The sequence below is a fragment of the Idiotropiscis lumnitzeri genome, chromosome 15 (genome assembly GCF_059441095.1).
Source record: "Idiotropiscis lumnitzeri isolate Australia: NSW breed Sydney's pygmy pipehorse chromosome 15, RoL_Ilum_1.0, whole genome shotgun sequence".
Classification (NCBI taxonomy): Eukaryota; Metazoa; Chordata; class Actinopteri; order Syngnathiformes; family Syngnathidae; genus Idiotropiscis; species Idiotropiscis lumnitzeri.
The window spans coordinates 4,181,542-4,205,767 of NC_142405.1; the positions used below are offsets into that span (position 1 = coordinate 4,181,542).

At 46.1% G+C, this 24,226-nt stretch overlaps 1 protein-coding gene across 1 annotated transcript in view; it reads left to right on the forward strand.

The window, feature by feature from the left end:
- Positions 1-24,226, forward strand: part of LOC148322331 (RNA binding protein fox-1 homolog 3-like) — a 205,391-nt gene that overhangs the window by 15,930 nt on the left and 165,235 nt on the right. The window contains exon 2 of the mRNA XM_088317139.1: positions 7,147-7,214. Within this exon, the coding sequence (XP_088173265.1) occupies positions 7,147-7,214 (68 nt within the window). The remainder of the gene's footprint in view (positions 1-7,146; positions 7,215-24,226) is intronic.

Below are 24,226 nucleotides of genomic sequence, written 5' to 3' on the forward strand. Positions count from 1 at the left end.
ATGATGTCATTTTTTTTTTTTTTGTGTAGTGACATCGGAGGTTCCCGCCGTCTCACGACTGGCCTCCCGGGCGGTTTTGTCCCATCGCGAACGATTGGGAAGGAAGAACATTTAATTGCCCTGTTTGCAAACTAATTAAAGGTCTCCATTCCGCCCCGTGGAGGCGCTCGTCGCTAAGAAAGCCGGGGACATCATTAACCAGCGGCCCTGATAACCCTTCAAAGCAGGATGTGTAGCGTGTGGAATGATGCACACGCACGTGTGTGTGTGTGTGTGTGTGTGTTGCGAGCAGATGCCTAGCGTTTTTCAGCACATCGCCCACGGCATCCTACCTCGGCGTCCTAATCAAAGAGTTGCGCTGTCTTTTCCGAAGGCTTCAAAGGCGCTCGTCTCCACCTCGTCTCTCAGTAGGTGGCGCCTCGCTTCTATTGTCTTCACTTCACAGTCATTTGTCTTATTAGGGGAAACACGGCAGGCCCGCTTACGGCGCGTTAACCCCGCTTCTTTTTGTGATTGTATATTATATAGACTGCTTTTGTTTGCCATCGCTGAGTGTGGCGAATACGGTTGCACGTGCGCTTGAGATTCCATGCGGCACCGGAGTCGAGCAACGGCGTGTTGGAAAAGCAGGAGTGTCCGAATTGTCTCGTGTTCGCTTTTAGAGCATTTCGACTGATCTTTCAACGCCCACGCAATATCCACAATAAAGGCACCAGACCAAATTGCATTCATTTGCAACGAGGAAGCTATTTTGAGCGTAGTCACGGAACAAATTCAACTTGCCATTCAAAGCGCCACTCCTTACGTAATTTGCTTCCTCCTTACGATCTGTGTTACACACCAAACATGATCCTTGCTTCCAAAAGTTTTACACCCCCCCCCGATCCCCTTGCACATGTACTAAATATGGCCATGAATCAATTCGGTGATTGGAGCTGATTTGGCCTCGCTCCGAACAGGCCCGAGGGCGCGTCGTGTTCGACTAACGAAAGCCTTGCTCGGGTTGGCCCGTCAGCCCGCATCAAGTTTCCCTCCTCATCCTCATCCTCCTCACAAGAGCTACACGAGAGCATCTGTTTTTATCCCCCCCCCCCCTTCGTCTCCTCGCCATGTTTGGTCCCAATATTTTCACTCGTCGAGGCTGACGGCTGTTATTTGGCCCGTGGCTCCTGTCAAAACTAACACGGCTTAATTGACTGCGAGCGAACGAGCCCCGGGATTGATCCTGTCAGGCGTCCTCGGCGAGCCGCGCCGCTCCATCTGTGAGCCGTTACTCCAGCGACGGCGCCAATCTGTTGCTTGGGAAGGAGCCAAGCGATAGACGGAAGGAGCGAGAAGTAGGCAGGCGGCGAGGGGGTGTGGAAATTCCGGCAGGTACCTGAGGCGCCGCCAGTCTTCTGATCCGCTGTCACTGATGACACGCTCCTCACGCGCCAGTAAGTTTTGCATCATGGTAAGCAAGAGCGGTTGTATGGCTTCGTCGAGGCTTTCACAGGGAGTCATACAGATGTCTTTATCTCATCCTGACCCAGCAAACATGCCGTCTTCCCAATATGGCCTTTTAACCTCTTTTAGGCCACAAACACACCGAGAGAATTGGATTTTATATCGACTAAGATTGTCCCGTAAAATTATCCTTCCGTCTGATACGTGTTGAGAGCAATAAGTAATCAGACTACAGTTGCTCATCAAAGTCCCTGAACAGTACTTTGCAATCTATATTTACTTCATTTTTGAAGTGACGTATAAACTTTCACCACCAAAGGCAGTTACAGCTTATCGCCACCAGGTTGCAGCAGTGAGTATGAATTGACAATTTCTATTTATTGGAGTCGTATTGATTCACATCGATAAATACTGCTGGGTATCATCTGCATAGCCATGATTTGGGACTTTTTATACATTTAGTATTTTTTTCGCTTTATTTTTATTCTTAATTTGATGTTTTTTTCATCATTTTTAATATTAGCTTTTTCCCAAATTTTTATGTAAAATTATAAATTTTTACCTTTTGAATGTCTTTCATCTGTTTATTTTAAATTATTTGATATCATTAATTAAAAAGGTTGTTTGCTATTATGTAATTTTAATTTTGTTTGTTTTGTTAATTTAATAGTTTTTTTTTAAATTTAATTTTATTTGATTATTCTAACATTTTAATCTTATTTCTCCAATTTTCCATCATTCTAAATTTGGACAATGGACCGTGTGTCATCTTCAGCATGCATTGCATCTGTACTCTATACAGTTTCCCCTCTTATAACAGACTAGAAATAAGTGCACACAATATAGACCCGAAAATGTCTCGCTCCGGAGACTTGTTCTGAAATCTTCTGGCGAATAGATTGTCTGTAGTCTCGCGCCTTGAACGTGAAAGGGACTCCAGTGGAGTTCATATTTGATGTGATCCACCTTGCGTATCGGAGGCCACTTAAGGAATTAAAGTTACTGATACTGTAACTCACGCATCTGTTTCCATGGCAACCGCACAGAGAGCGCCCTGCGGGTCCTCGCCGAGCGCTCGGCTTTTCGTCTGCTGGCGCGGCGCCGAGATTTCCCCGACCCGGATTGAGAGGCGCTACTGCGCTGTCAATAGCATCAGTCCCGGTGGAGATGATTCCGTTGGGCATTGCCCGGACCGTCTTTGGCCTGCCCATTTCCCTGATGCTCTAACGTCCTAACCACTTGCTAGGTGCTCCAATTTGTCCGTGGTATAAAATAGATAGAAAATATATTGAACATGCAAACATGACCGTTGTCAAAGGACACAAGTAAGACGCAGTGATGTCAGAAGGCGTGTCCAATAAGCAAAGGACTGGCGGAGTGATTTCAGAATGCTAACAGCGTTAGACTAACCAGCAGGAAAAAGACTGCCATGTCAGCACTTCCAAATATGGGCAAGCTAATTGCTATAACGCTAACAGAAGTCAAGGCCGTGACAAAAGGGAAACGCTATCGCCAAGCGGAGATGGGAGAGTGGCGGCGGGGGCGGAATAATCTGGCTCACAGATTTTGTTGATACCTATCGAGACAGCTGTCAATCAAGCGTACGTTGCCGCCGGCGATGTATCATGGGGTCTGTGCAGATTGACAACTGACAGACGGTAACCGGCTGAGCAGCAGTCATCCAATGCTACTGCTAACGCTAACTGACTGGTTCTTACCAAGAGAAGACGCCCACCCACCCTGTCCATGTTGGGCACAAACATGGGCAAACAATGGGATTGGTCGCCAGATACGGGCATCACACTGAGGACTGGTCATCGGTTATTGTCAGGGCACATGTACTCTAAAGTGCCTGCGTGGATTATTGGTATGCCCCAATGGTACCGCTAATGCTAGTTAGCTTAGCATCTGACTTTGCTGCCGTTTGCGCTCTACGTACTGTCGAGCTGCATTAACGTTTGCGCCTAACGCAAGTCGACGGCGACTGTCGGAACATTTTGAGCCGACGCCCACTCGTCAGACAGGAAATCACTTGGTGACAATCACGACGCCAAGGCCCGCATGATGAATGGTCGCCGCCTGCCGCTATCTCATTCCGTTACTGTCACGCTTAAGTGGGCCAAAGACAATATGAAACACACACACACACACACACACAAACGCTGCTGTGAGGGGGCGAGATGGTGTGTGTGTCAGTTTGCGTATTCATGATGTGTGCATCTACAGTACATTGTCTACTAGTGTGTGTGTATGTGTGTGTGTGCTATATAAGTGTGTATGCATTAAAATTTAATGCGTGTGTGCGCTTCTGCATTTACATTAGACTGGTGGTGCACACTCCGTAGCTCTACTTTGACAACCCCCCCCCTTGAAATGTGGAACTGCGCGGCTACGCATATCGCGCATATGAGAAACTATACCGCTGAGTTTTCACGACATTGTTAATGCCACACTGATATAGCGAAACAATCCCCAAAATAACGTCTGTCAGTCTGCGCAAAATGTGATTTTGAGCCTCTCGTGTGCCAAGCGGCATTGCGAAACGGGGACGCGAGCTAACGTGTGCTAACATATGCTAACTGGCACCAAGTAATGAGCATCATTACGCGGGCGAGTGCGACAACAAGCCAACAATTAACAACCAATCCAGTCATCTTGTTTTCTGCGCTGCCGCGTTGTCACTCGGGGCGCTGCAACGTCATTTCAAACAAAGAATAACTAATTAGCCTAATGATAGCATTTAAGACTGACAAATGACGGCCAATCGGCGCTAACGACAACCATCCGCTAGCACATTGTGCCAAAACTTAAGCACAGTTTCTACCGAGCTGTAGGCGCTTCGTTTCCGTTTTCTTCGGCTTTCTTCCGAATGTGTTTCCATTGTACATATCTGACGATAACGCCACCAATTTTCAGTGGCCTTTTGTCAGAATGTCACTCATAGTGGTGTGAAGCTTTGGAACGCTTGTGGAAGGTGGAGCCGCAGACATTGACGGTTGACACTGATTGGTGGTTCAATGTCTCCATTCAATTCCTCGATATTCATTTGTGATACCCATTTCGCGCTGAGCTCGTGCGAGTGCTGCTGAGTTTGTTTGCGTTTCCCAAATCCAAGCTCTCGAGAACCGCCGCTAATTTTGCCCACTTGGTGCGAAAGGGGTCTCATGATAACATCTTTGGAATTCCGATGATCAGTCTCTCTGACCTGGAGGGAGAGACGGGGTTGGGTGACAAATTGAAAATAAATAAATAAATAAATTGTACAAAGTGCGACAATGTTTAAGTACGACAACTGATGGAAAGCGAGATCATCCTCATAAGATATAAACCAAATTCATCAAAACTAAAACTAATACTAAAACTATTAATTGCTCAAATAAAGTGTTTTTAAAAAAATGTGAAAGTAATAAAAATTAACAAACCCGCTCTAAAAATATGAAAATGGACTCCATTTAAAAAAAAAATAAATAAAAAAATAAACAAACCCTACAAAGTAACTGTAATGCGAATTCCAAAGTTATTCTCATCCTGGTTAGTGTTTATGAGTTTTGCACACAATCGCTAAAATAGCTCACTCCTGCTCTTCACACCACGGCCTTTCACCCCGGCAATGAAAGTTATATTTGTTGTGCGTCACCACGGCAACGGCCATTAAGCACCACGTTGCGTGTGCGTGAAAGAGTCGCCTGGGGGCTTCGGCAACAGCAATAGATCTTGGCTTGCGTTTTGTATTTTAATTGAGTAACTCCCCCCCCATTTATGACATTTTACTCCTTTCTCCTTTTTATTTGTACTTTCACCCTTTTTTTTCTTTTTCAAGCCATTGTTTGTTTTTTTTTTTCATACTAAAAAACGTTTTGCTCCGCAGTGTTTTATCTGTGACTTTTTTTTTGAGCCACAAATGTCACTACTTGTTTTTGTGCACCTATGAATTGCCAGCCCGTCATAACCTTTTCTTTTGTGTTGTGTTGAGCCATTTTCACTGTTCCAAAGTTTTACCAATAACATTGTTAGGAGGCTATCGGCCATAAAGAGAAGGACAAGAGTCAATGCTGGAATCGAGTGATACAATGAGAGAGGACTATGGATATGTTCGGACCAAGTCAATTCAGATTTATTGATTTATTTATTTTTTTGCCCTTACTTTGTGTTACTCAACTTCACATAACATGTAGATGGCAACACATGCAATTAAAACGCTGGTTAAACAGAAGGTAACAAATGAAAATGATTCGGCTCATGCCTGCTTGTGACAAAGTTGAGTAAAAATGCTGTTGAGTGGTCAGATAAATTGCTAAATAGTTAACACCGCAACTGTGTTACGGGAACTTCTTTTTTTGGTTGGCAGGTGTGTAGTGCACATCAACTACAAAAGCCGCAAAAAAAAAAAAAAAAAAGTCTTTAGTGCAAGATGTCAAAGCATGTGGGTGTCGGAAGAAGCTGAATTAAGAAATGCTTCATAAATCGGGCTTGATGATGATGAGCTCATCTGGTTGAGGTAGCTTTTATTTATCTAGCTTGTTTATTTACATTTACTCTCTTGCTAATTACTGGTGGCATTCGATATGCTAATGAAGCTGATAGAATGGCTAATACGCACGAAAGCCCGACTGTTGTTGACGTTTTTCCCCATCCACAACCTTCGTCCTGCATTTGTTGCTTCCATGCAAACTCAACACACACACACACACACACGCGGTCGCACGCATCTTCGCAAGTTCAAAGTGCTCATTTGCATAAAAGGCCCGCCTACAAGATGAGGCGCAAACAATATGCTAATCACGCCATGTTCCATTAGCGGCCCGGTTGCCATGGAAGCGAGCAAAGTGGTTTTCACGGCACACCTGAGCAGGTGACAAAGTAGGAAGACCAAGAACGCTGGGAAAAAAAAAAGTCTTAGGTGTACAGTGGACTCTGGCTGCTGTCTTCAGTGTGTGTGTGTGTGTGTGTGTGTGTGCGTGCACGTATACACGTGTGTGTGCACGTGTGTGTTTGTGTGTTTCCAGTCCATCAGCAGCGCTCTGTAAAATGAGCACGAACATGCATTTGCTGTTTATCGTCCTGCTCTCTGTCGTGTTTGCGTGTCGCTTTGTGTGTTTGTGCGCGCGCGTGTCACCTCGCCGCCCTCACCCCGTGTACCTGCTCATGTTAAGGTCATTAAGTCGCGCTCAGGATGCGTTTTACGAGGCGTCGGTGCGCAATGTTTGTGCTCAACCTCCGTGTCTCTCGCGCATGCACACGCTCACGGCTATTGACCATCTTTACAAGCTAAAGTGGAGTGTGTGCGTGTTGTTGCTTTCGTGTGAAGCGGGCAGTGGTAATGGTCTCATGTGACCTTGAGGAAAACCTCAACAACAAATAATGAGTGAAAATAAGGATCATGGTCCTATTGGAGAAGCGAATGTATTGATTTTGAAATGTTAGTTTGCAAGAAATCAGATGAAGTGAAATGAACGATAAACTGTAGCAATTACCGCATTGCTGTGAACATGATTGATTTTAATCAATATTTCAGACGCTTGCGATAACTGAGGCAAAACAACCGAAGATGTCGTGTTGGTCGCAGTTCTCATGCTTGGTCACGTTGCGTCCGATGTATGATGTATTTGTTGCAATGTTGAAGATTTCTTGACATTTTTCCCGCAGAGCTCAGTTCTTGGGAATTAACGCTGCCGTCCTTTTTCTGTTTGTGGTTCACAGACGGATCGGCGCAGGACTTTCTGCCGCCTGTGCTGACCAGCGCCTTTGGACAGAGGACCTTCTCACAGGTAGGGCGTCAAATCAAGTTGTAGAACGAGCGATGGTGATGATGATGAAGATCATGGTACAATGAGGATAATGATGATGACGATGAAGTTGAAGAGAGTGTTGATAAAAATAATTAGGATGAAATGGCGAAGAAAATGCTGACGATGACGTTTATGCCAATGATGACCCAGACTGAGAACGATGGCATTCACGATGATGCCGATGGAGGTGATGACGATTACACCAATAAGGACTGCAAAAGCTATGACAGTTGACAACAAAGACTGCCAATGATCAGGACAATCGCGATTGTGGAAATCACGATGACAATAATGGCGATAATGATGGAAGCGAAGTCAGCAATAATGTTAGTGACTCAAACGATGATAATGTTATGCCGATAATCATGAGGACGCTGAGAAAAACAAGGATGATCATGACGATGCCGATTTTGATGTCAATGACGCTGATACTGATCACGATGACGAACACGATCATGGCAATGCCTTTTGTGATGTTCATGACAACAACCCTGATTATGATAATGCAGAATAACGATCACTATGTCGCAAATTTGGGACTTGAGTGCATCCTGAGGCGGAAACTGTTCTTGTGTTGTGATGACTCAGCGCTTGAGAAACAAAAGGTTTCCTCTGGGGTAGCCCCGACAGAAAGTAGGGCATCAAATCTTTTCATTCAACCCTCCCTGGCACTGCCTCGTTCCGATTGGACCAGAGTCTCCAGTTGGAGGATTTGCGGGGCGCACCCCCAACGAGCGGGAGATGTTCCCAGAGAAGATGAAGGACTGGGTTCTCCGCAGGAGGCGGGCCTGAGGAGATTACATGGATCAATATGGAGGGAGAGCGAGGGAGCGCATCCGGCAGGTGTGCTCGGCCAATCCCGTCGTAGAGCCAGACGGGATAACATCCCCTCTCGGCAATTAAGCCTCCGGAGGGGTTAGAGTACTCTTGCCGGAGAGCTTATTAGCGGATCCCGTCACTTTTTTTCCCTCCTTATCACATGGCTTCTCTTTTTGTTTTTGTTAGGTCTAATTCCTGGAATTGAACCTGTTGTGTTTGTTTTGGTAAATGGGGTTTGGGTCAGTTGAATTTGGGAAGTTAGAGTCCTATCAAGCTAAAACTGGTTTTTCATCAAAGGTTTTAGTTCTTGGAGGTTGTTGTTCCTGGACTAAACCTCTGTGGTCCATTGGGTCGAGTGTTAGAGTTATTGGTCCAGTCACATGACTTTTTGAAATTCTTACTTGTGGTAAAGCTGCGTTTAAATCTACACTTCCAGGAAACATGTGTTAATTTTAGCTCCTGAAACCAAACCCGTGCCCAATTTTGGCGCCAATTTTTGCCGTTTCTGTTGTATACTGCTTAGATTATTCACCCCTGGAACTCCATTCTCGTTCCTGCCTTTCAAACACCCGCTAGACCTTCAAAAGTTCCTTCTTTGAAGATGCACAATAAGATTTTTTTTTGTTCTGTGGATGCTGGTGCTATTCGTCATCCGTCGTCAAGTTGCCGCTTGGTAACTTTGTCCTCGTCCTCGCTGCTGTGTCTCGGCCTCCATGCGCCCCGAGGACCTCGGCGTCTGTAGTTCCGGGTCGGTTCCTGGCAGCAACACCTTCTCGCACATACACACAAGCATCACACGTGCCCAAGGTGGCCCGGTGGCTTGGTGTTCCAGGACAAATTGGAAGCAAGCGGCTCATTTACTCGCAGACTCTGCAAACAAGTGCAAAGACTCCCCAAGGGCGTTCCCGCATAAATAATGACTCCGGGAGACACTTCCATTTGTGACGCTCGTTGATCGCACACACACATGGGTCAGCTTTGGGGGGAGCTAGAGGATTGGCTTTAAACCACAATGTGGAGAATTAAAGTAGCTCAGGTAGTCAAGGCGCCGTCGTTGGAAGGAGAGATGTCTTTGTCTCTGGACAGTTGATGTCTGAATACCTCAGTCAGGTGAAGGTTACGGATGTCGTATTTGGGTTTTGGGGTATGATGAAGTCGGTTGAAAGATATCGGGTCCTAATTTCTGAGTTGGAGTTAGTGTTAATACAAAGTTTCAGGTTCGGATTTGTGTCATCCAAAATATTTCGTGTTTCGCTCCAATACTTTTCAAGAATAAACCTAAATTTTGGTGACAATCAATTATGGTTTGCGGATTTTGTGATAGAAGTCGCGTCGGTGACTCGCAGGCATTGTCAGTCTCTACCTCGTCCACTTGAACTTGAACATGAAACTTACGGGAACACTTGCCGACGTCATCCGGCTGTTTTTAATCGTGCAATATACTGATGAACAAGTCCAAAAATAACAGTCTAGTGCCGTGGTCACCAACCTTTTTTTCCGTCGCCGACCTGTCCATACTTAGGATTTGCGGACCGGCAACTGCGATGTTGGTAACATGCAATGCAATCTGTGTATTTTTAATTTGGTCACTATGGTAACCTAACAGACGCTACAGAACAACTAGAACCTTCATCAACGAGCGATGATTTGGGTTGGGACAAAGGGATTGGAATTTGTGGCGGTTTGGATAATTGTGATTTTGTGATATGATTCGGTTTAGTAGGATTAGGGTTCATTTTTAGGACTTCCCCGAAAGAACAGGTGTCGTCAAATCATACAAGTCATCGGTGGTCTATCTGTTTTCTACTCTTGGCAGCCGACCCGCTGCACCTTTTGTTAGCGTCCATAAAGATCACTTTTGTCAAGTTTGAATTTACTTGTTCCAATCACCTTCAGGCTGTTATTTCTTTCTCACTCCGCATTGTTTAGTCAGAGACGAGATAATGACGCCGGTCAAGTCACAAGCGGCCTGTCGGTGCTCCTGCGGGGAAATGATTACCGCCACGCCTCGCCGACAATCATCGCCGCCGTAATCCCGCTTTTTAATTTATTTATTTATTTTTTTTATTCTATCCACGCCGACCTCAAATTGTGGCATGTCACTTTGTGTTTGGCACGCCGGATTTAGATATGCTAAGCAGCCGCATCCAGGAAAAGAAGGTGCACTCCGGAATGAGGAGGCGGGAAATGTGGCGCTTTGGGAGGGAGGGGAGCACGGTTGTTGAAATGGCGAGCTCTTCTCCAAGTGGAACAGATGGCGGGAAAGTAGGAGCGGAGCTTTTTTTATTTTTTATTTTTTTTTAAACTTCAAATGTTATCGTGCAGGATGCACACCACGCTTAAGCTAATGAGCAGGGGGGGGGTGGCATTGTGGGGAGAGGGGGGGTGGGCGCTTTGTCTTCCTCTGTAGTTCTTCCGTTCTCTCCCACCGGCACGTTTTCCCGCAGCCCACGCTCGCAGCGGAAGCCTGGAAGCCTCGCCGTTATGTAAGCACACACGACCGACACACACAAAGCAAAGCAAAGCCGTCCGCAACATAGCAAGTCAAACACGGCCGCCCGGGGGAGCTAAATTTAGCACAAGTGTTTGGGTCACAAATCCCATAATTGTCCCGCTTGGGGAGATTTCATTTGCACTTCAAGGAAAGTCGGGACTGCAGCAATTGCGGCGGCGTAGCTGCAGCCACAATCTGTTGTCCCCGAATCTGGTTTTATTTGCCGTTTCATTTTTGTTTTACATTTTGACCATCAATCAAATCTCCCAATTTATTTTCCTGCAAACTTCTGGCATCATCGACAGCCAAACTTGTTTGGTTGTTCTTCATTTTATTCTTTCGAAAGCATCCGAGTGTGCAAGCGCGAACTCTAATGACATTGAGGCATAGTGGTTGACTGATTAGCGCATCCGCTTCATAGTTTTGAGGTTGGCGGTTTGATTCTGGATTTCTCTGTTTGGACTTTACGTCGTACCCGGAGAAAACCCGTGAAAGCAGGACGTTCATGCTTGTCAGGTACTATGGCTTTCTCCTACATTTCAGAAACATCCATGGTAGGATCACTCAAGGCTCTTAACTCATTCGCTACCATTGACGGTTAAAGACGTCAACGATCCATTTTTTTTTTTTTTTACTCGGCTGGTAGTGGATGAGTTAATCAGGGGTCTTCAATCCTGTTCCCCGAGGGCCGGTGCAACACACCCGATTCAAATGATCAGGATTGTGGTATAGCTTCTGCGGAACTTGGAGTTGGAGGATTTGAGTGAATGTTTTGGGACTGACGGTGAGAGTGTATCTCTGTTTTTTTCGTAACTGGGTTCAAGGTTAGTTTGTGGGGGTTACAGTTGGGGTTGTTTTTAGGGGTGAGGCGGAGAGAATTAGGGATTTAGAGGTTGGGTTTAGGTTTGGTGTGTAAGATTTTCCTTTTTCCTTTCCAGTCAGTCTCGACGGACTGCTGGTTGCGTTCACAGGCCTTGAAAGAGACTTCCATCCTCAGTTGTCTCTAGGCTGATAAACAAACGCTTCCTATCTTTGCTCCATTTTCTCTTCAGACTTGTTATTTTTAGTCCAGTGACGCCTTCTTCTTCTTTTTTCTTTTTTTTTGGTTCATCCAAATAATTAAGAAACGTCTTCAAAGAGCCTCGTGGTAATCCGAGCGAGGCCGGGATGAAAAGAGCTTTTGGACCGGCGCAGTCTCGAAGATTGTTTGTGACCGGCTGAACGCCGGTGACACGCGGATGACCCGGAAGGTTCCGCTCGGTTTGCCGCGTGTGGAAAGGTCCGTAATGAGCCGCTGAACTCAGCGTGCTTTCCCGGTTGCGTCAGCGCCGTGTGGGTTTTCCTCCAAGCTCGCTTGCTCATTCCGGTTACGCAACGCCACCGCCGTGTCACTCCGATGTTCCCACAGGAGCGTGACGCCGCCGCGTTGGCCCGACGCCGACCGCCACCGCTCCACATTTTTCTTTTTTTTTTTTTCTTCTCTACCCCTGCTGTGGATTTCCATGTCAGACGAGCTGATTTCCGCAGCGTGATGGCGACCCCCTCAAGTGGGGCGGCCCCCGCATGTCAGAATGTGCCACCGCGGGCCTACCTTTTCAAAGGTTCTACTACCGTGACTACCTGTTGGAAAAAGTTGCACGATGGACAGTTGGTTGTTCAGCAAATCGGGAAAAAAAAAATAAAAAAAAATAAATCACATCTGTCTGCATCCCGTAAAACCACACAAATAAGTTCACTTGAAAGTCTGTGATATAGCAGGTGCGCAAAGAATGAACTCTGACATAGTGCAGATTATTCTATCCCCTTTTACGTCATGCCTTTCTTATGCAAATCTTTCCATGGATTCCCGTATCTGGTGAGCGTATATTTTGCCGTGTGACACCGCGCCCCATCCCCCCCTCCCCCTCCGAAGGGGGTGTGGCTCCCGTGTGCCAGTATGTGATGTTGTAGGATCTTCCTGATGAAGTCGTTAAGAAGTCGTTAAGAAGCCATTAAGAGCCATTAAGTCGGCGAGGTGGCGCCTGGTGTTAGGCGCGCGCCGGGCGTCAGGAAAACTTGTTAATCACACCGTTTATTCGCTCCCCCGGCGTGCGACTGTAAATATCGCCGTCGTGTTGTTGTTGTTGACTGTGCATGCTAATGAACGTCGGTATTGGCTTCGTGTCTCCAGAGGGAGGGGCTAACGATCGCCTTCCGCGGGGGGAAATGACGACCATTCATCCTGATGGAGGGAGAAGAAAGGCTCATTTTGCACGTTTCTAATACAGTGTCAACGTTTGCTTCAGTCGCGACGAGCTTGTATTCAGGAGTTCTTTATTTCTGGAAGAAATGAGTCAAAGTTGTGAATGTGTCAGTGTGTCATCCAGTGCTCTGCCACCAAGTGGTGGCCAGTCGTCTTGTTCGGGATGTGCGGCCCGTGGGGTGTGCGCTAATCTGTGTGTTTTTCCACGTGATGATCGTCGTCTACATTGAGGAGCTCTTATCGGAAGTCATTAGGCTTCCCTCCATGCGGCCGGCCCGGCTAATTATCTCCTCGCGCTCAAGCAAAGCCTGCCACGCTGGCGATTAGCTCATTCCTGGAAAGCCTCTTAAACACGAGAGTTTTACACGGAGATTCTGTACGGAAGCACAGAACGCAGCGAAATTGGAGATTTCTGCACGTGTGGGAATCGGGTGAATCGGTTTCATATCACCGATTTTCGGCATTGGTCTTGAAGAACAAAATGACCAACAAAGGTTGCGATTGACTAGTCTGCTATCAGTTATGCAATATGACATTAACGAATTTTTAGACTGTACAAATTTGGGGACAAAACTCGCGTGAAAGCGGCTGAAGCGCTTCGAGTGGCTGGACTCGTTTAAAAAACAAAACAAAAAAAAAACAAAGCATAAAAATGCGCAGCTGTCTTTTGGCGACACAACTCACAACATCACCAGACATTTAAATATGGAGATTGTAGCTGCAGATGCGCTCGTAAACGACATTTGACTTGGCAAGCGCGCCAGCGCCATATCCCACCTGCTCCCGACGCCGTTTTGCAAAACAAAGAAAACCGCACGCACCTGCTCGGTAAAACGTCCAGACAGCAGTTGCCAGCGTGTCTCCCCACCCTGGTTGGACTAATTTCCGTACACCCACACTGGCACGGCATGGCCGCCGCGCCACGCTTTCAGCGACAGATGCCGGCGTTGTGCTGAGTCACTCGCATCCCTTTGACGCCGTTGACGCCAACGTAAACGCGACGACTTCCTGTCTGGCTCCGTTGCGGGCGGGGTCAGTAGGGCGGATGTCCAAAGGTAGTTTCAAAGTTGTGCGTGAGTCACGCCAGTGGATGACATTTAAAAAATGGAATACATCTCTCACGCCAGTGGATTGCAATTTATAAAGTTGCGCATCAGTTACTGGTCGCGTGGCGCCGCCTTCTCTCATTCCCTCGTAATTCAATGCAGCGATGGTGCATTCAAATCAAGATGCCAGAGCGCACGTACCAACATAGCGCCCCGATGCTCATCTTCATATGAGATTCATCTCACCGTCAACCGGCTGCGCAGGTCAAGACCAGTCGCCGCTGCTCATCTTTCCTTTCCGTCCGACCGAAGGTCCACTGCCCGTCTGGCACCGGCGCCGTCTTGGCCACGACCGGCCGGGCCTGACTCATCCAAGAACGCTGTCTTTTCCGGCCGGCCTGCTCACCCGCACGGCGCCTGGCGTGTCGAAGGCGTGCTTGGCGAGGAGGGTAAACAACAAGCTTTTTTTTTTCCGCTCCATCACAATGGTTTTCTTACAGTTGGAGGATACAGAACGGCTCACCTTTCAAAAAAAAAAAAAAAAAAAAACATGGAAAGGTTGGTTTCCATTTTCAATATTTTCTACATTTCGTTTCCTTGCTTTCATTTTTGGATGGTCGCAGTGAGCATATGCACACCCCCGCTTCATGCCAAAAGCTTCATGGGAGTCTTCTCACATTTTGTCTCAGAAATCACTGAACATGTGGTGTAGTTCCCCACATTTCCTGGGTGGCATCCGAGGATGATCTCGTACCTCACAGAAATGGAATGTACGAATGGTAACACGCATTATTCGGCGTGTCATTCAGAGCTAAAGGCAGTCACACAAATGCTTTTAATCCGATAAACTACATCGGACTTTGAGAAACTGGCACCCTGGGATAGTCCAGTACTCATTTTAGTACAAGGGTGGGCAAACCTTTTGATCGGCGGGCCACAATGGGTTCTAAAATTTGACAGAGGGGGAGGGGCCAGGAGCAGATGGATGGAGTGTTTAGTAAACCTCACCTCATCGGAGAAAAAAATAAAAATAAATTAAACAAAAATGAACAATAGCATTACAACAAAATATGTCTTTGGCACAAAACAGTTTTTAGAAAATAAGACATCAACAAGGTTTATTGATTTTTTTTTTTTTTTTTTCCCCAAGGTCGGCGGGCCGGATTAAAACGTTTGACGGGCCGCATGTGGCCCCGGGCCGTAGTTTGCCCACACCTGCTCTAGTACCTCTCAGAATTGAAATGTTTAAGTTGTAAAAAGGATTATTCTTAATGTCACTTAGAAAACAGAGATAATGACATTCTCATTTTTCTGCATGTTTGTGTCAACGTCTTGAGAGCGTCATGTTTGATTGCCCCAGCCCGCATGACTCGGCCGCTTTCAGTTCAGGGCCGAAAACCAAAACTTCACGTGAAGTGTTTTGCAATTAATCACAGCCAGGGCGATTTCCCGTTCGCTATTATTATTAATGTCCATTTAACGCGCGCGCAACGGCGTCACGGCAAAATATTTCCGTCGTAAACGGCGTGAATGATGAGGGCAAAAAAAAAAAAAAGGCGGCGCTGCTGCCGCTTTGTGTTCCAAAAATGAGCGGAGTCGCGACATGGAAATGAGGCGCCAGCCGATGATCAATCGCCGACTCCTTATGATGCGGGGAGCGGTCGCCGATTCTTCTGATCATGTCTGCTTCCTGTTACGCTGTTACCGTGGCAACCCCGCCACTTGTCTTTGCCTAACTGTGTTAGCCCAGTGTGGCGGCGAATGTGTTTGTGCTTTTTATTTTGCTTCCAAACATGAATCCTGTTTAGTTCCACGTGTGCGTGAGGCTATTATGATTATCATGATTTTATCTTGATTCATTCGCATTTTTTTTTTTGCCTCTCATGCACATGCTATTGTGCTAAATTGCACCGTGACACAAGAAGTGTGTGGCGACTTGATGCCATTAATTCTCATAATCTTCGTTTCTACGACGACATGTGCACCCCACCGTTGCAAGTTAGCGGAATATTTCACAAGTTGTCATTGTAATTATTAATCGTTCAATTACGCAACGCTTTACCAAGTGCAAGACATTATTGATCTGACACATTTATTCCCGGTACTCTTAAGTGATCGGAAATACGATGTGATATATGTGTGGCGAATAATAATAATTGCCCACAGGAAATTATTCATTGATTTGTTGGCTCCGAGAGGTAATTTAATATATTTTCCAATACACTGCTTTGTGAATAACGGCATATTTTGGGATGTCATTTTTCAAGCTTTAATGTCTGAAAATATGTGATTTGGAATAAAAAATATTGATAAAACTAAAAAAAAAAAATAACATCTTGCATTGTTGAATACGCCTTGTCGTCTGGTCAGCGCAACTTAAGATTTTTTTTTTGTCATGTGGAAATCGGATTTAGGAAAACTGAACTTCTTCAAAACAATGAAAATGGTTCCCTTCATGCCACCCAGAATGTTTAATTCAAATCCATCGTCACATTTCAGAGTAAGTCACATACATCGGTGTCAGAGAAGTATCGGGTTGGGGAAAAAATGCAGATTTGTTTCACACCCTCACCACTAGATGGCGGCAATCCCCATAAAAATGGCCACAATCAATTCACATTAGTTCCCTTCTGTTTGCAAATGCAACAAAGTGTGCTTTTTTGTGGAGAATTTGTAGAAAAAAATATTTTTTAAAATGGTGTTGGAATGGATTAATTGCCTTTCCCTTCATTTGAATGGTGAAAGATGATTTGAAATTTAGCAGAAAAAAACACCACATCGGGGCTAGCTATACCCAGGCAAACGCATCCCACGTCTCTTGGTTTGAAATAGCCGCGTGAGTCCTTTCTCCTTTCGCAACAAACATGCTAAACACGCTAAAAAAGTGCTGAGGCGTGTGCTGTAATGATCTCCCGCTGTGCTCAGACAGATTGCGACTCGGCGTGTCAACGCTGACACGCTGCCAGCGACGCGCTCCAACGCCACTGTCAGCGGCGGCGAAGAACCGCGCTTACAACTTCATGCGTTGTGAAAAGAACTTGATGTCTCATTAGAGGAACGCCACATTTGCGGTTCACATACCGAGCAGTCGAATGTTGGCGTCTGAGCAAAAATCCTATTGATTTTAATCGACGTCCGCAGCCCAAATGGAGGATGAATGAGTTTATTTGTGGGACGTTCCCTAGCAACCAATTAAAATAAATGATTGCGTGGTTATTATTTTTAACTCGGCCGTATCAAGTCTTACTCTTTACCTTCAACTCAAATGTTTTATTGACTTCAAATCCAAAGCAACACAATGCTGCCATCTACAGGGATCTTTTAGTCATTACAGTCGTTTACAAACCTGAATTTTACAGATGAGCTGGGCGAGACACTCTTCCAATTCCACCTTGTTGAAAAACGTGCTATTAAAAAAAAAAAAAAATTGATTGATAAATTTGTGACTGAGTTCCAAGCTCAGTCGGACAACAAATTAAACTTCCAAGTCAATTTCTTGTTATCTTCAATTGAAGTGTCCTATTCAACTTTTCGACGGCATCGTTTCTATGGAAACCAGGTCGAAATAAATTGAGAAAAGTGTCGTCTTCACTTTGCGGTGTCTTTGGGTGGAAACGAGGTGAAGGCCAAAGCCAACAAGGCCGTCTGTGTCAATAATCTTATTTATAGAACAATCTTATTTGACCAGCGAGCCTGAGAGCTCAGCCGAGCGCCGGCCGCCGTTGTCTGACTTCGGGCCTCCCGAGACGGAGCCTGACCGGAATGTTACGGAGCAATAACGTGCCTATCGGTAGACATTTGTTTGATTGTGTTCAGATTTTGGCCGGCTCCTGTCAGATTTTCCTGAGATTTTTGTCCCATCGCAGTCTGAGTTTGGCTATTCATAATCTGCTACGAAGGAAAGCATTCCAGAACATTGAGTTTTCTGTGACTCTCCAAATTCCCCGGAATGTTTCGTTCACTGGCAGTGGGAAAAGGGGAATCGATACTTGACGGAATGACCAAACAACACGTCGGCCTTTTAAGTCAGAAGCCTTTCTTTCGGGGAAGAAGAAAAGGGAAGAGAAGCTCGACGAGGAGCCGACCGTAAGCATGAGGGATGTCGGGAACGGTAGTGGGGGGGGAAAAAAACTGCGGGGATGTGGTGATAAAAGGGAAAAAGATCAAGTGCGGATGAAAGAGATCAGCTTCTCGGTGGGACAGGAGCGCGAGAGGATACGAGGAAGGACGGCCCGTCAACAAAACAAATCTCAGTGTGGGCTCAATAAAAGATGGATGACACTTTGAACGACTCCGAGCGGAGTCGTAGCGCCTCCGCTGCCGCCGCTGCCGCATAAAATCTCATTTTGAAATGAGGTCGTTTGCTTTTTTAACTCTTTCAGCCGCCGTTGCGTGTGTGTGTGGGGGAACGCGGCTTTTTAGGGCCCAGACGGCGGGCTGGGACATGCTAATCAGGCGACAAAGCCGGCGTTTAATTATTCAGCGGGCGCTCGGCCGTCGGTCTGCATTTGAAACAACAGCCGAGAACATTTGAAGAAGGGTCAGCAACCTTTTGGAAACGGAGAGCTACTTTCTGCCTACTGATTAATGCGAAGGGCTACAGTTTGATACGCGCTTCTGAAAGAACAAATTTGCTCAAAAGACCTTTAATTACATCAATTTAATAAATAATATTCATGTTAACTTATTCACTATGCATTGGCGAAGTCTCCTCCATAACTCGTCCTGTTCTATAAAACGATTGAGCAACTCTGCTAGGAAAACGGCTAGCTGCGAAAACAACGACGTTACAAGTTTGGAAACCGATAGCAACTTGCAACACTTTTGTCTCTATTCTCTGTGCAAAAGATTCACTTCTACAACACTCCTCGGAAATCGCAATGTCGAAATATCAATTTTATTAAGGGTTAAAGCAGTGCTTCTCAAATAGTGGGGCGTTGTGTCAACCTGAGGAACGTGCTGTTTTCCCGCTGTACTACAATGAAGTGTAATTGCACATCCACTCCAGTAGTTGGCAGTGGCGCTCTCCTTGCTAGTATTTACGCTACGACGTCGATTAGTTTTGCAACGAAAATGCAATTATTTATAGCCGTGGTGGTAGGGGGAGCGAAATAGTTTTTTTCTTGCTGGAGGGGGGCCGTAACAGAAAATAATTGAGAAGCACTGGGTTAAAGAACGGCTTTTTCTGTATTGTCAGCTACCATCACATTTTTATGTAATCTGTGCATCCGACTCGACAGCCGATTTTGTACAGTCCAGACAGCGCCGGTGAGAAAATGTTCAAATACCCGATCGACTGCGACTTTGTGGCCTTGCGTATCGTTGAGTTTTTATGTGCTGCTTATCAGAAGCTAAGGAGACTTCATGCATGAAATACTTGAATTGTGCTTAGTGTTTGGTTTTTGATGCGATTTTTGTGTAGTCAGGACATCTCTCATGAGAAACGATGGCATCGTACAGAATCCACTACGACTTTGTTGTGCTTATGTGCTACCCCGTGCATCCACACACACGATAGCGCAGCTTAGCTTTTGACTTTGACATGACAATGCTTCCAGTTTGGCTTTTATACCGTCTGATGTTCTATCGTCGGTTTACATGCCGTTTATCAGACGCCGACGACTCCGCGCATCCAACAACACTGCAGCTACACATGCAGGATTATCGAGGATAAAATCGGTCGAATCACAATGACGTTCTTTTCCCACCAAAGCGGCCGGACATCCACGGCGTCTCGTGCATGATGTTCCTCGAAAGTGCCGAACGGGATTCCAGGGACGGCCCCCGGCCGATTAATCCGACAGATTGCGCTTTACTGCACGATGGCAGCAATACATTTTAATGCCGGCTAAAAAGTCCTTCTCTCCCTGCAGGCACGAAGGGAGACGGCGGCTCCTCTCCTCTCGCGGCGTAATTGAAAAAGATGGATCTAGCCGAGTGTTCCGGTGACGCGGCGGGCAGGCGGGAGGGGAATTGGATGGAGGAACGTGTGTCGGGGGATCATATCGCCTGTCGCGAGCGGCGGGAAAACATTGGAGGGAGGCATTTGCAATTTTATGACTGTTTAAATGGCTTTCTCCATCATTCACGGACGGCGCCGGCTAATGCACGGTGCCCGTAAACGCGAGGTTCAGAGGACAGACGCTCGTTATTCACACCCATGCGCCAGTTACGTTGCCGGGCCCGAATCGAGTGCGGTGTCCAATCGTGACATGATGGAGTCGCTCCAATGCGGCGGGTGTAGTGGAAATTTCCGAATGGAGAATGGATGCAATTTGGAATTGGAAATCGGGGCGGTACATTTTTTTTTTTTTTTTTGACCAACCTTGGCGTTTGATTTCCGATAACATTGTGTTAACATTGCGACACACACACTGACCCAATTTGAGTATTTTTCCTCCTTTGCGCTAAAAGTCAGCTAGGTTCTGATTACGGAATAGATGATACCGAGCGATTATCTTGTGGGTTAACATTTGTAAATGGTGAAACCTAGTCAATATTTATGATCGCGCAGACACCTGACCTGAAACGATTAAACAATCTTCATGGTGAGACTTGCTGAAGCAGCATGTGGCTCCTCATCGACCGCCCGTTCTGTAGGATGCTACGTTCATAAAATTCCTTCCCATTATTCCCAAACGAATGAAAGCGTTTGTTCAAACTCCAAAGCTTTTGCTGTATTTTGAGCTCAGCCACATAACGTTGTGCCGTGAAAGGTTACCGGGATGCTGTGTGCCCCCCTCCCCTCCCCCGCTACCTGTCGGTGAGGCGCTATAATCAGTTGTGTGTGCGCGGTGTGTGATCCCGGCGACTCCCCATCGTGAAGGACGATTGGAAACACCACACGGGACATGTGTGAGTAATGGACAGCTAGGGCTTCCTCTCCCTTAACCCGCCTTCTCCATCACGCACGGCAAAGCCCCCCCGCCTGGTTCCGAGGGTCCGCGGTGGGGGCCGCACTGTATGTCGTTTGATGCTCGCCTGACTGTAGCCGCGACCTCCGAGCTTGCTCATATCTTTGGGTTCATGCGCCACGCCTCTCTGATCACCTGATCAGCATGGCGATTTTCCTCTTCAACCCGTCGGGAAGCTCCGGATCCAATGCGGGAAGGGAATTACATTTTCCCGCTGTTGGTAGCCGGGGGACTTCTGCTCACAAGGCAGATTGGAAAAAGTGTGGAAATGTGTCCCGAATCAGAGAGGTGACCTATCCCCGATTGTTTGGCCGATTAAAAGTCCCTGTTTGTCATTCTTTTCATTCGTCACGGTGCGGTGATATATTTGAGCTGGAAAGCGCCACGGAGCGCAGGAGCGTCATGGGAGCCGTGCGGGGAGGGGACGTGTCTCCTTGGCAACATGCTGAGCGCTGCTACCTGCTATCAAACTTCGCCGTTGTGCTCAACCTACACAAATTGACGGGAACCAAACATTGTGGCAATTTAGCAGATGCCATCTGTTAAGTCGGCCCGGTTCAAATTGGGTAACAATGGAGGACATGCATGATTTGTCTTTGAAGGAGCTTGGGAATTCTCCAAAATGTCCCTAAAAAGGCAGAATCATAACAAAATGGCAGATTTTCTGTGTTTTTACGAGCATGACTTGGCGAGACTTTTTAGTGGGGCTGTTCATAATGGGCCGAATTATTTTGCTAAATGAAACCGGCTTCATGGACTGTTTCTACCTTATTCCATTTTATTTTAATAATCAGCAGCAGGACATGGGTTGGTTTAACCAAAAGCAGCTATTTTGGATTATTATTATTTTTTTTTGTGAGGATTGTATGGCATAAACACAGTGACTTTGACGCCAATAATTAGTAGTAGTAATTAGTAGTGTGTGTCTGTGATTGTATTGCATTTACGTGTGTGTGTGTGTGCAAATGTATGTACATTGTCATCGCTTCACCGTCATCTTTTCCCTCTTGTGATAGTCTTTGTCGTAGATTCAACGTGGCACACTGTGATCAGTCACAAGCTGCTTGTCACACTTTTGCGCTTGCACATTGTTGTGACCCACTAAACTCATCTTAAAGAAAGCCAATGCTGCAATCTACTGGCCATATTTTCTTTCATTCCCGGCTAAATGATCAAACTGGAGCTGTTCAAAACTTTCTCCAGCCATTACCTTCAAAAACTTCATTGCAATTTCTGTCTCCAAACTCAAAACTGCACTGAGACCCCTCCAATCCAGTAGGGGGCAGTCATGCTTAAGGCACAGTTTGAAATGTGACGAAACTTCTGAAACATGACGTACGGCTTGCATTCGTTTCAACGTGAAGGTAACATTGACTCCTCGCTGTTATTATATCACTCCATAAACGGCGTGTCATTTCACTCTTTGACCTCCGCCAAGGTCACTGTGACGCTATGCGGTATAAACTTAAAACTTCACATAGGAGAAGAACGCTCCTTGGTGTTTCCTGCGAGCGAACCAACGCGACTCCTTTGTGCTCTTTGTGACGCTGGCGTGTCGGGCGATTGTGCTCGCAAGCGCAGATTGTGCCGGCGAACAAAACGAGCGTCCCCGGCGATGCTTTTCATTGAGTGAAATATCTCCCGTGTTGCAAAGGGCAGCTGTCGACAGCATCCGCACAAAGCAATCAAAAGGACTTCATTGTGTCATCTGTAACAACGACCCGTGATTGTTTTTGCATCTCGCGGGGCCTCGCCGGGCGTATGCCGGTGTTGACGAGCGACCCCCAAACTTGGCCTCCAATGCGACATCCGCCTACCAGTGGTACGAAATAAATGCTCTTCGAGGATTACTTTTGCCATTGGGTGAACAATCAAATGCTTTAAGCTTCCCAATGATGGCAAGAGCCAAGATTGGAGGATCAAAACGCCTCATGGCTAAGAGCGCTTGGCCGCGCTAACTTTTCACGTATCTCTTGCTTGGAGTTAATTGTAATTCCCGTCGATAATTGGGTGACAATGCACATTTATCTGTGCTATGACATATTTTCTTTTTACCTTGCTACAAGTCAATAGAAGAAGTTGTGGAAGTTCCTCTCTGGGCATGCGCTTATATTTAATTAACGACCGCTCCAAAAAAGCGCCGGCCGGCTGGCCGTCTTCATCCACTCCCGACACGGCCCGACCGGAGCTCCCTTAATTGGTGGATGGTGGGCGACTTAGAAAGCTGGTGCGGGGGTGGCGTGGCACGGCGAGGGGGGGGGGGGGGTGCTTCGAGATTGATTCTCTCGGGTGCGTCGTGTGATGAGGTTCACATTTTTCATGGGCGAACCCCCCGATCCCTGGCGGTGAGATAACGAGGCTAAAAAAAGGGAGTGGGGGGAGGGCGAGGGCACAATTGAAATAGATGGAACATGGGACAATTGAGACCGGGTTGGTCATCAGTCACTACAGTTTTCTTCCCTCGTCAAAGTTGCACAGCAGTCACTACAGACAAAAGTGATTCAAAATGACTTTCTTCTGTAAGCATGTGTCGAGTTTCACGTCAATCGCTACAGTGGACAGCGACGTATGATAGCAACTTTGATTATTGAGACCTTTTTTTTTTTTTTTTTTTGTGTGAGTGGCAGTGTACAAGATGACCCACAAGTGTCTACTGTTGCGATTGAGGTGCAACTTTTAACTCAAAACTTGCACTTCTACTATTCGGCAGTTTTGACGACATTTTCTTTTTCCCAAGTCTGACCACTAGAGGGCAGTGACTAAATTTTGAGATCAGAATTGCCCTTCTGGCTTTTTTTTTTTTCTTTTTTTTTACTTGCTTGTCTACCTTAGTGACTGATTTGTATCAAGACTTCAAATTCTGGCTTGCTCTTGGGTTTGCTGACTTTTTTTTTTTAACACTCTTACAAAATTTGAGCAGTGTGGCGGTGGCATACTGGCGGCCATTGTCGTGTGACTGATGTGCAGCTTTGACATAAAGACGTGCACTTTTGGCTATTTCAGTAGCTGGAATGACTTTTCTTTTTTTTTTTTTTTTTTAAGCAAACCTGAGTCGAAATGTGAACCAAAAAAAAAAAAAAGCATGGTTGTTATTCATCAGTTTTGCGGAGGGCAGAGGGTCAACAAAAGTGAAGGTTCTGTCGGGAATGAAAAGATCCATTTGTACTTTGGGGAGCCAGAAAAAAATAATACGAAAAAGAAGGCGATTTGTGTGCTAAAGCGTGCGGCTCGCGCTTAGGCCCCAATTTTAACTTGTCATCGGCAATTTAGTGGCGCAGATGGAATATTAAGTATGTTCTTTTTAAAAGGAGGGGAAAAGCGCAGCAAAAAGGGAATTAATCCGCTTGGCTTCTTTATTTTGATAATGTTTTTTTTTGGTTTTTTTTTGCTGCGCTTCCTCCTCGCAGACGAGCCAATTCTTAATCCCAATTCATCTAATTGTACCTCAGAGTGCTAATAAATATTGTTATGAATTA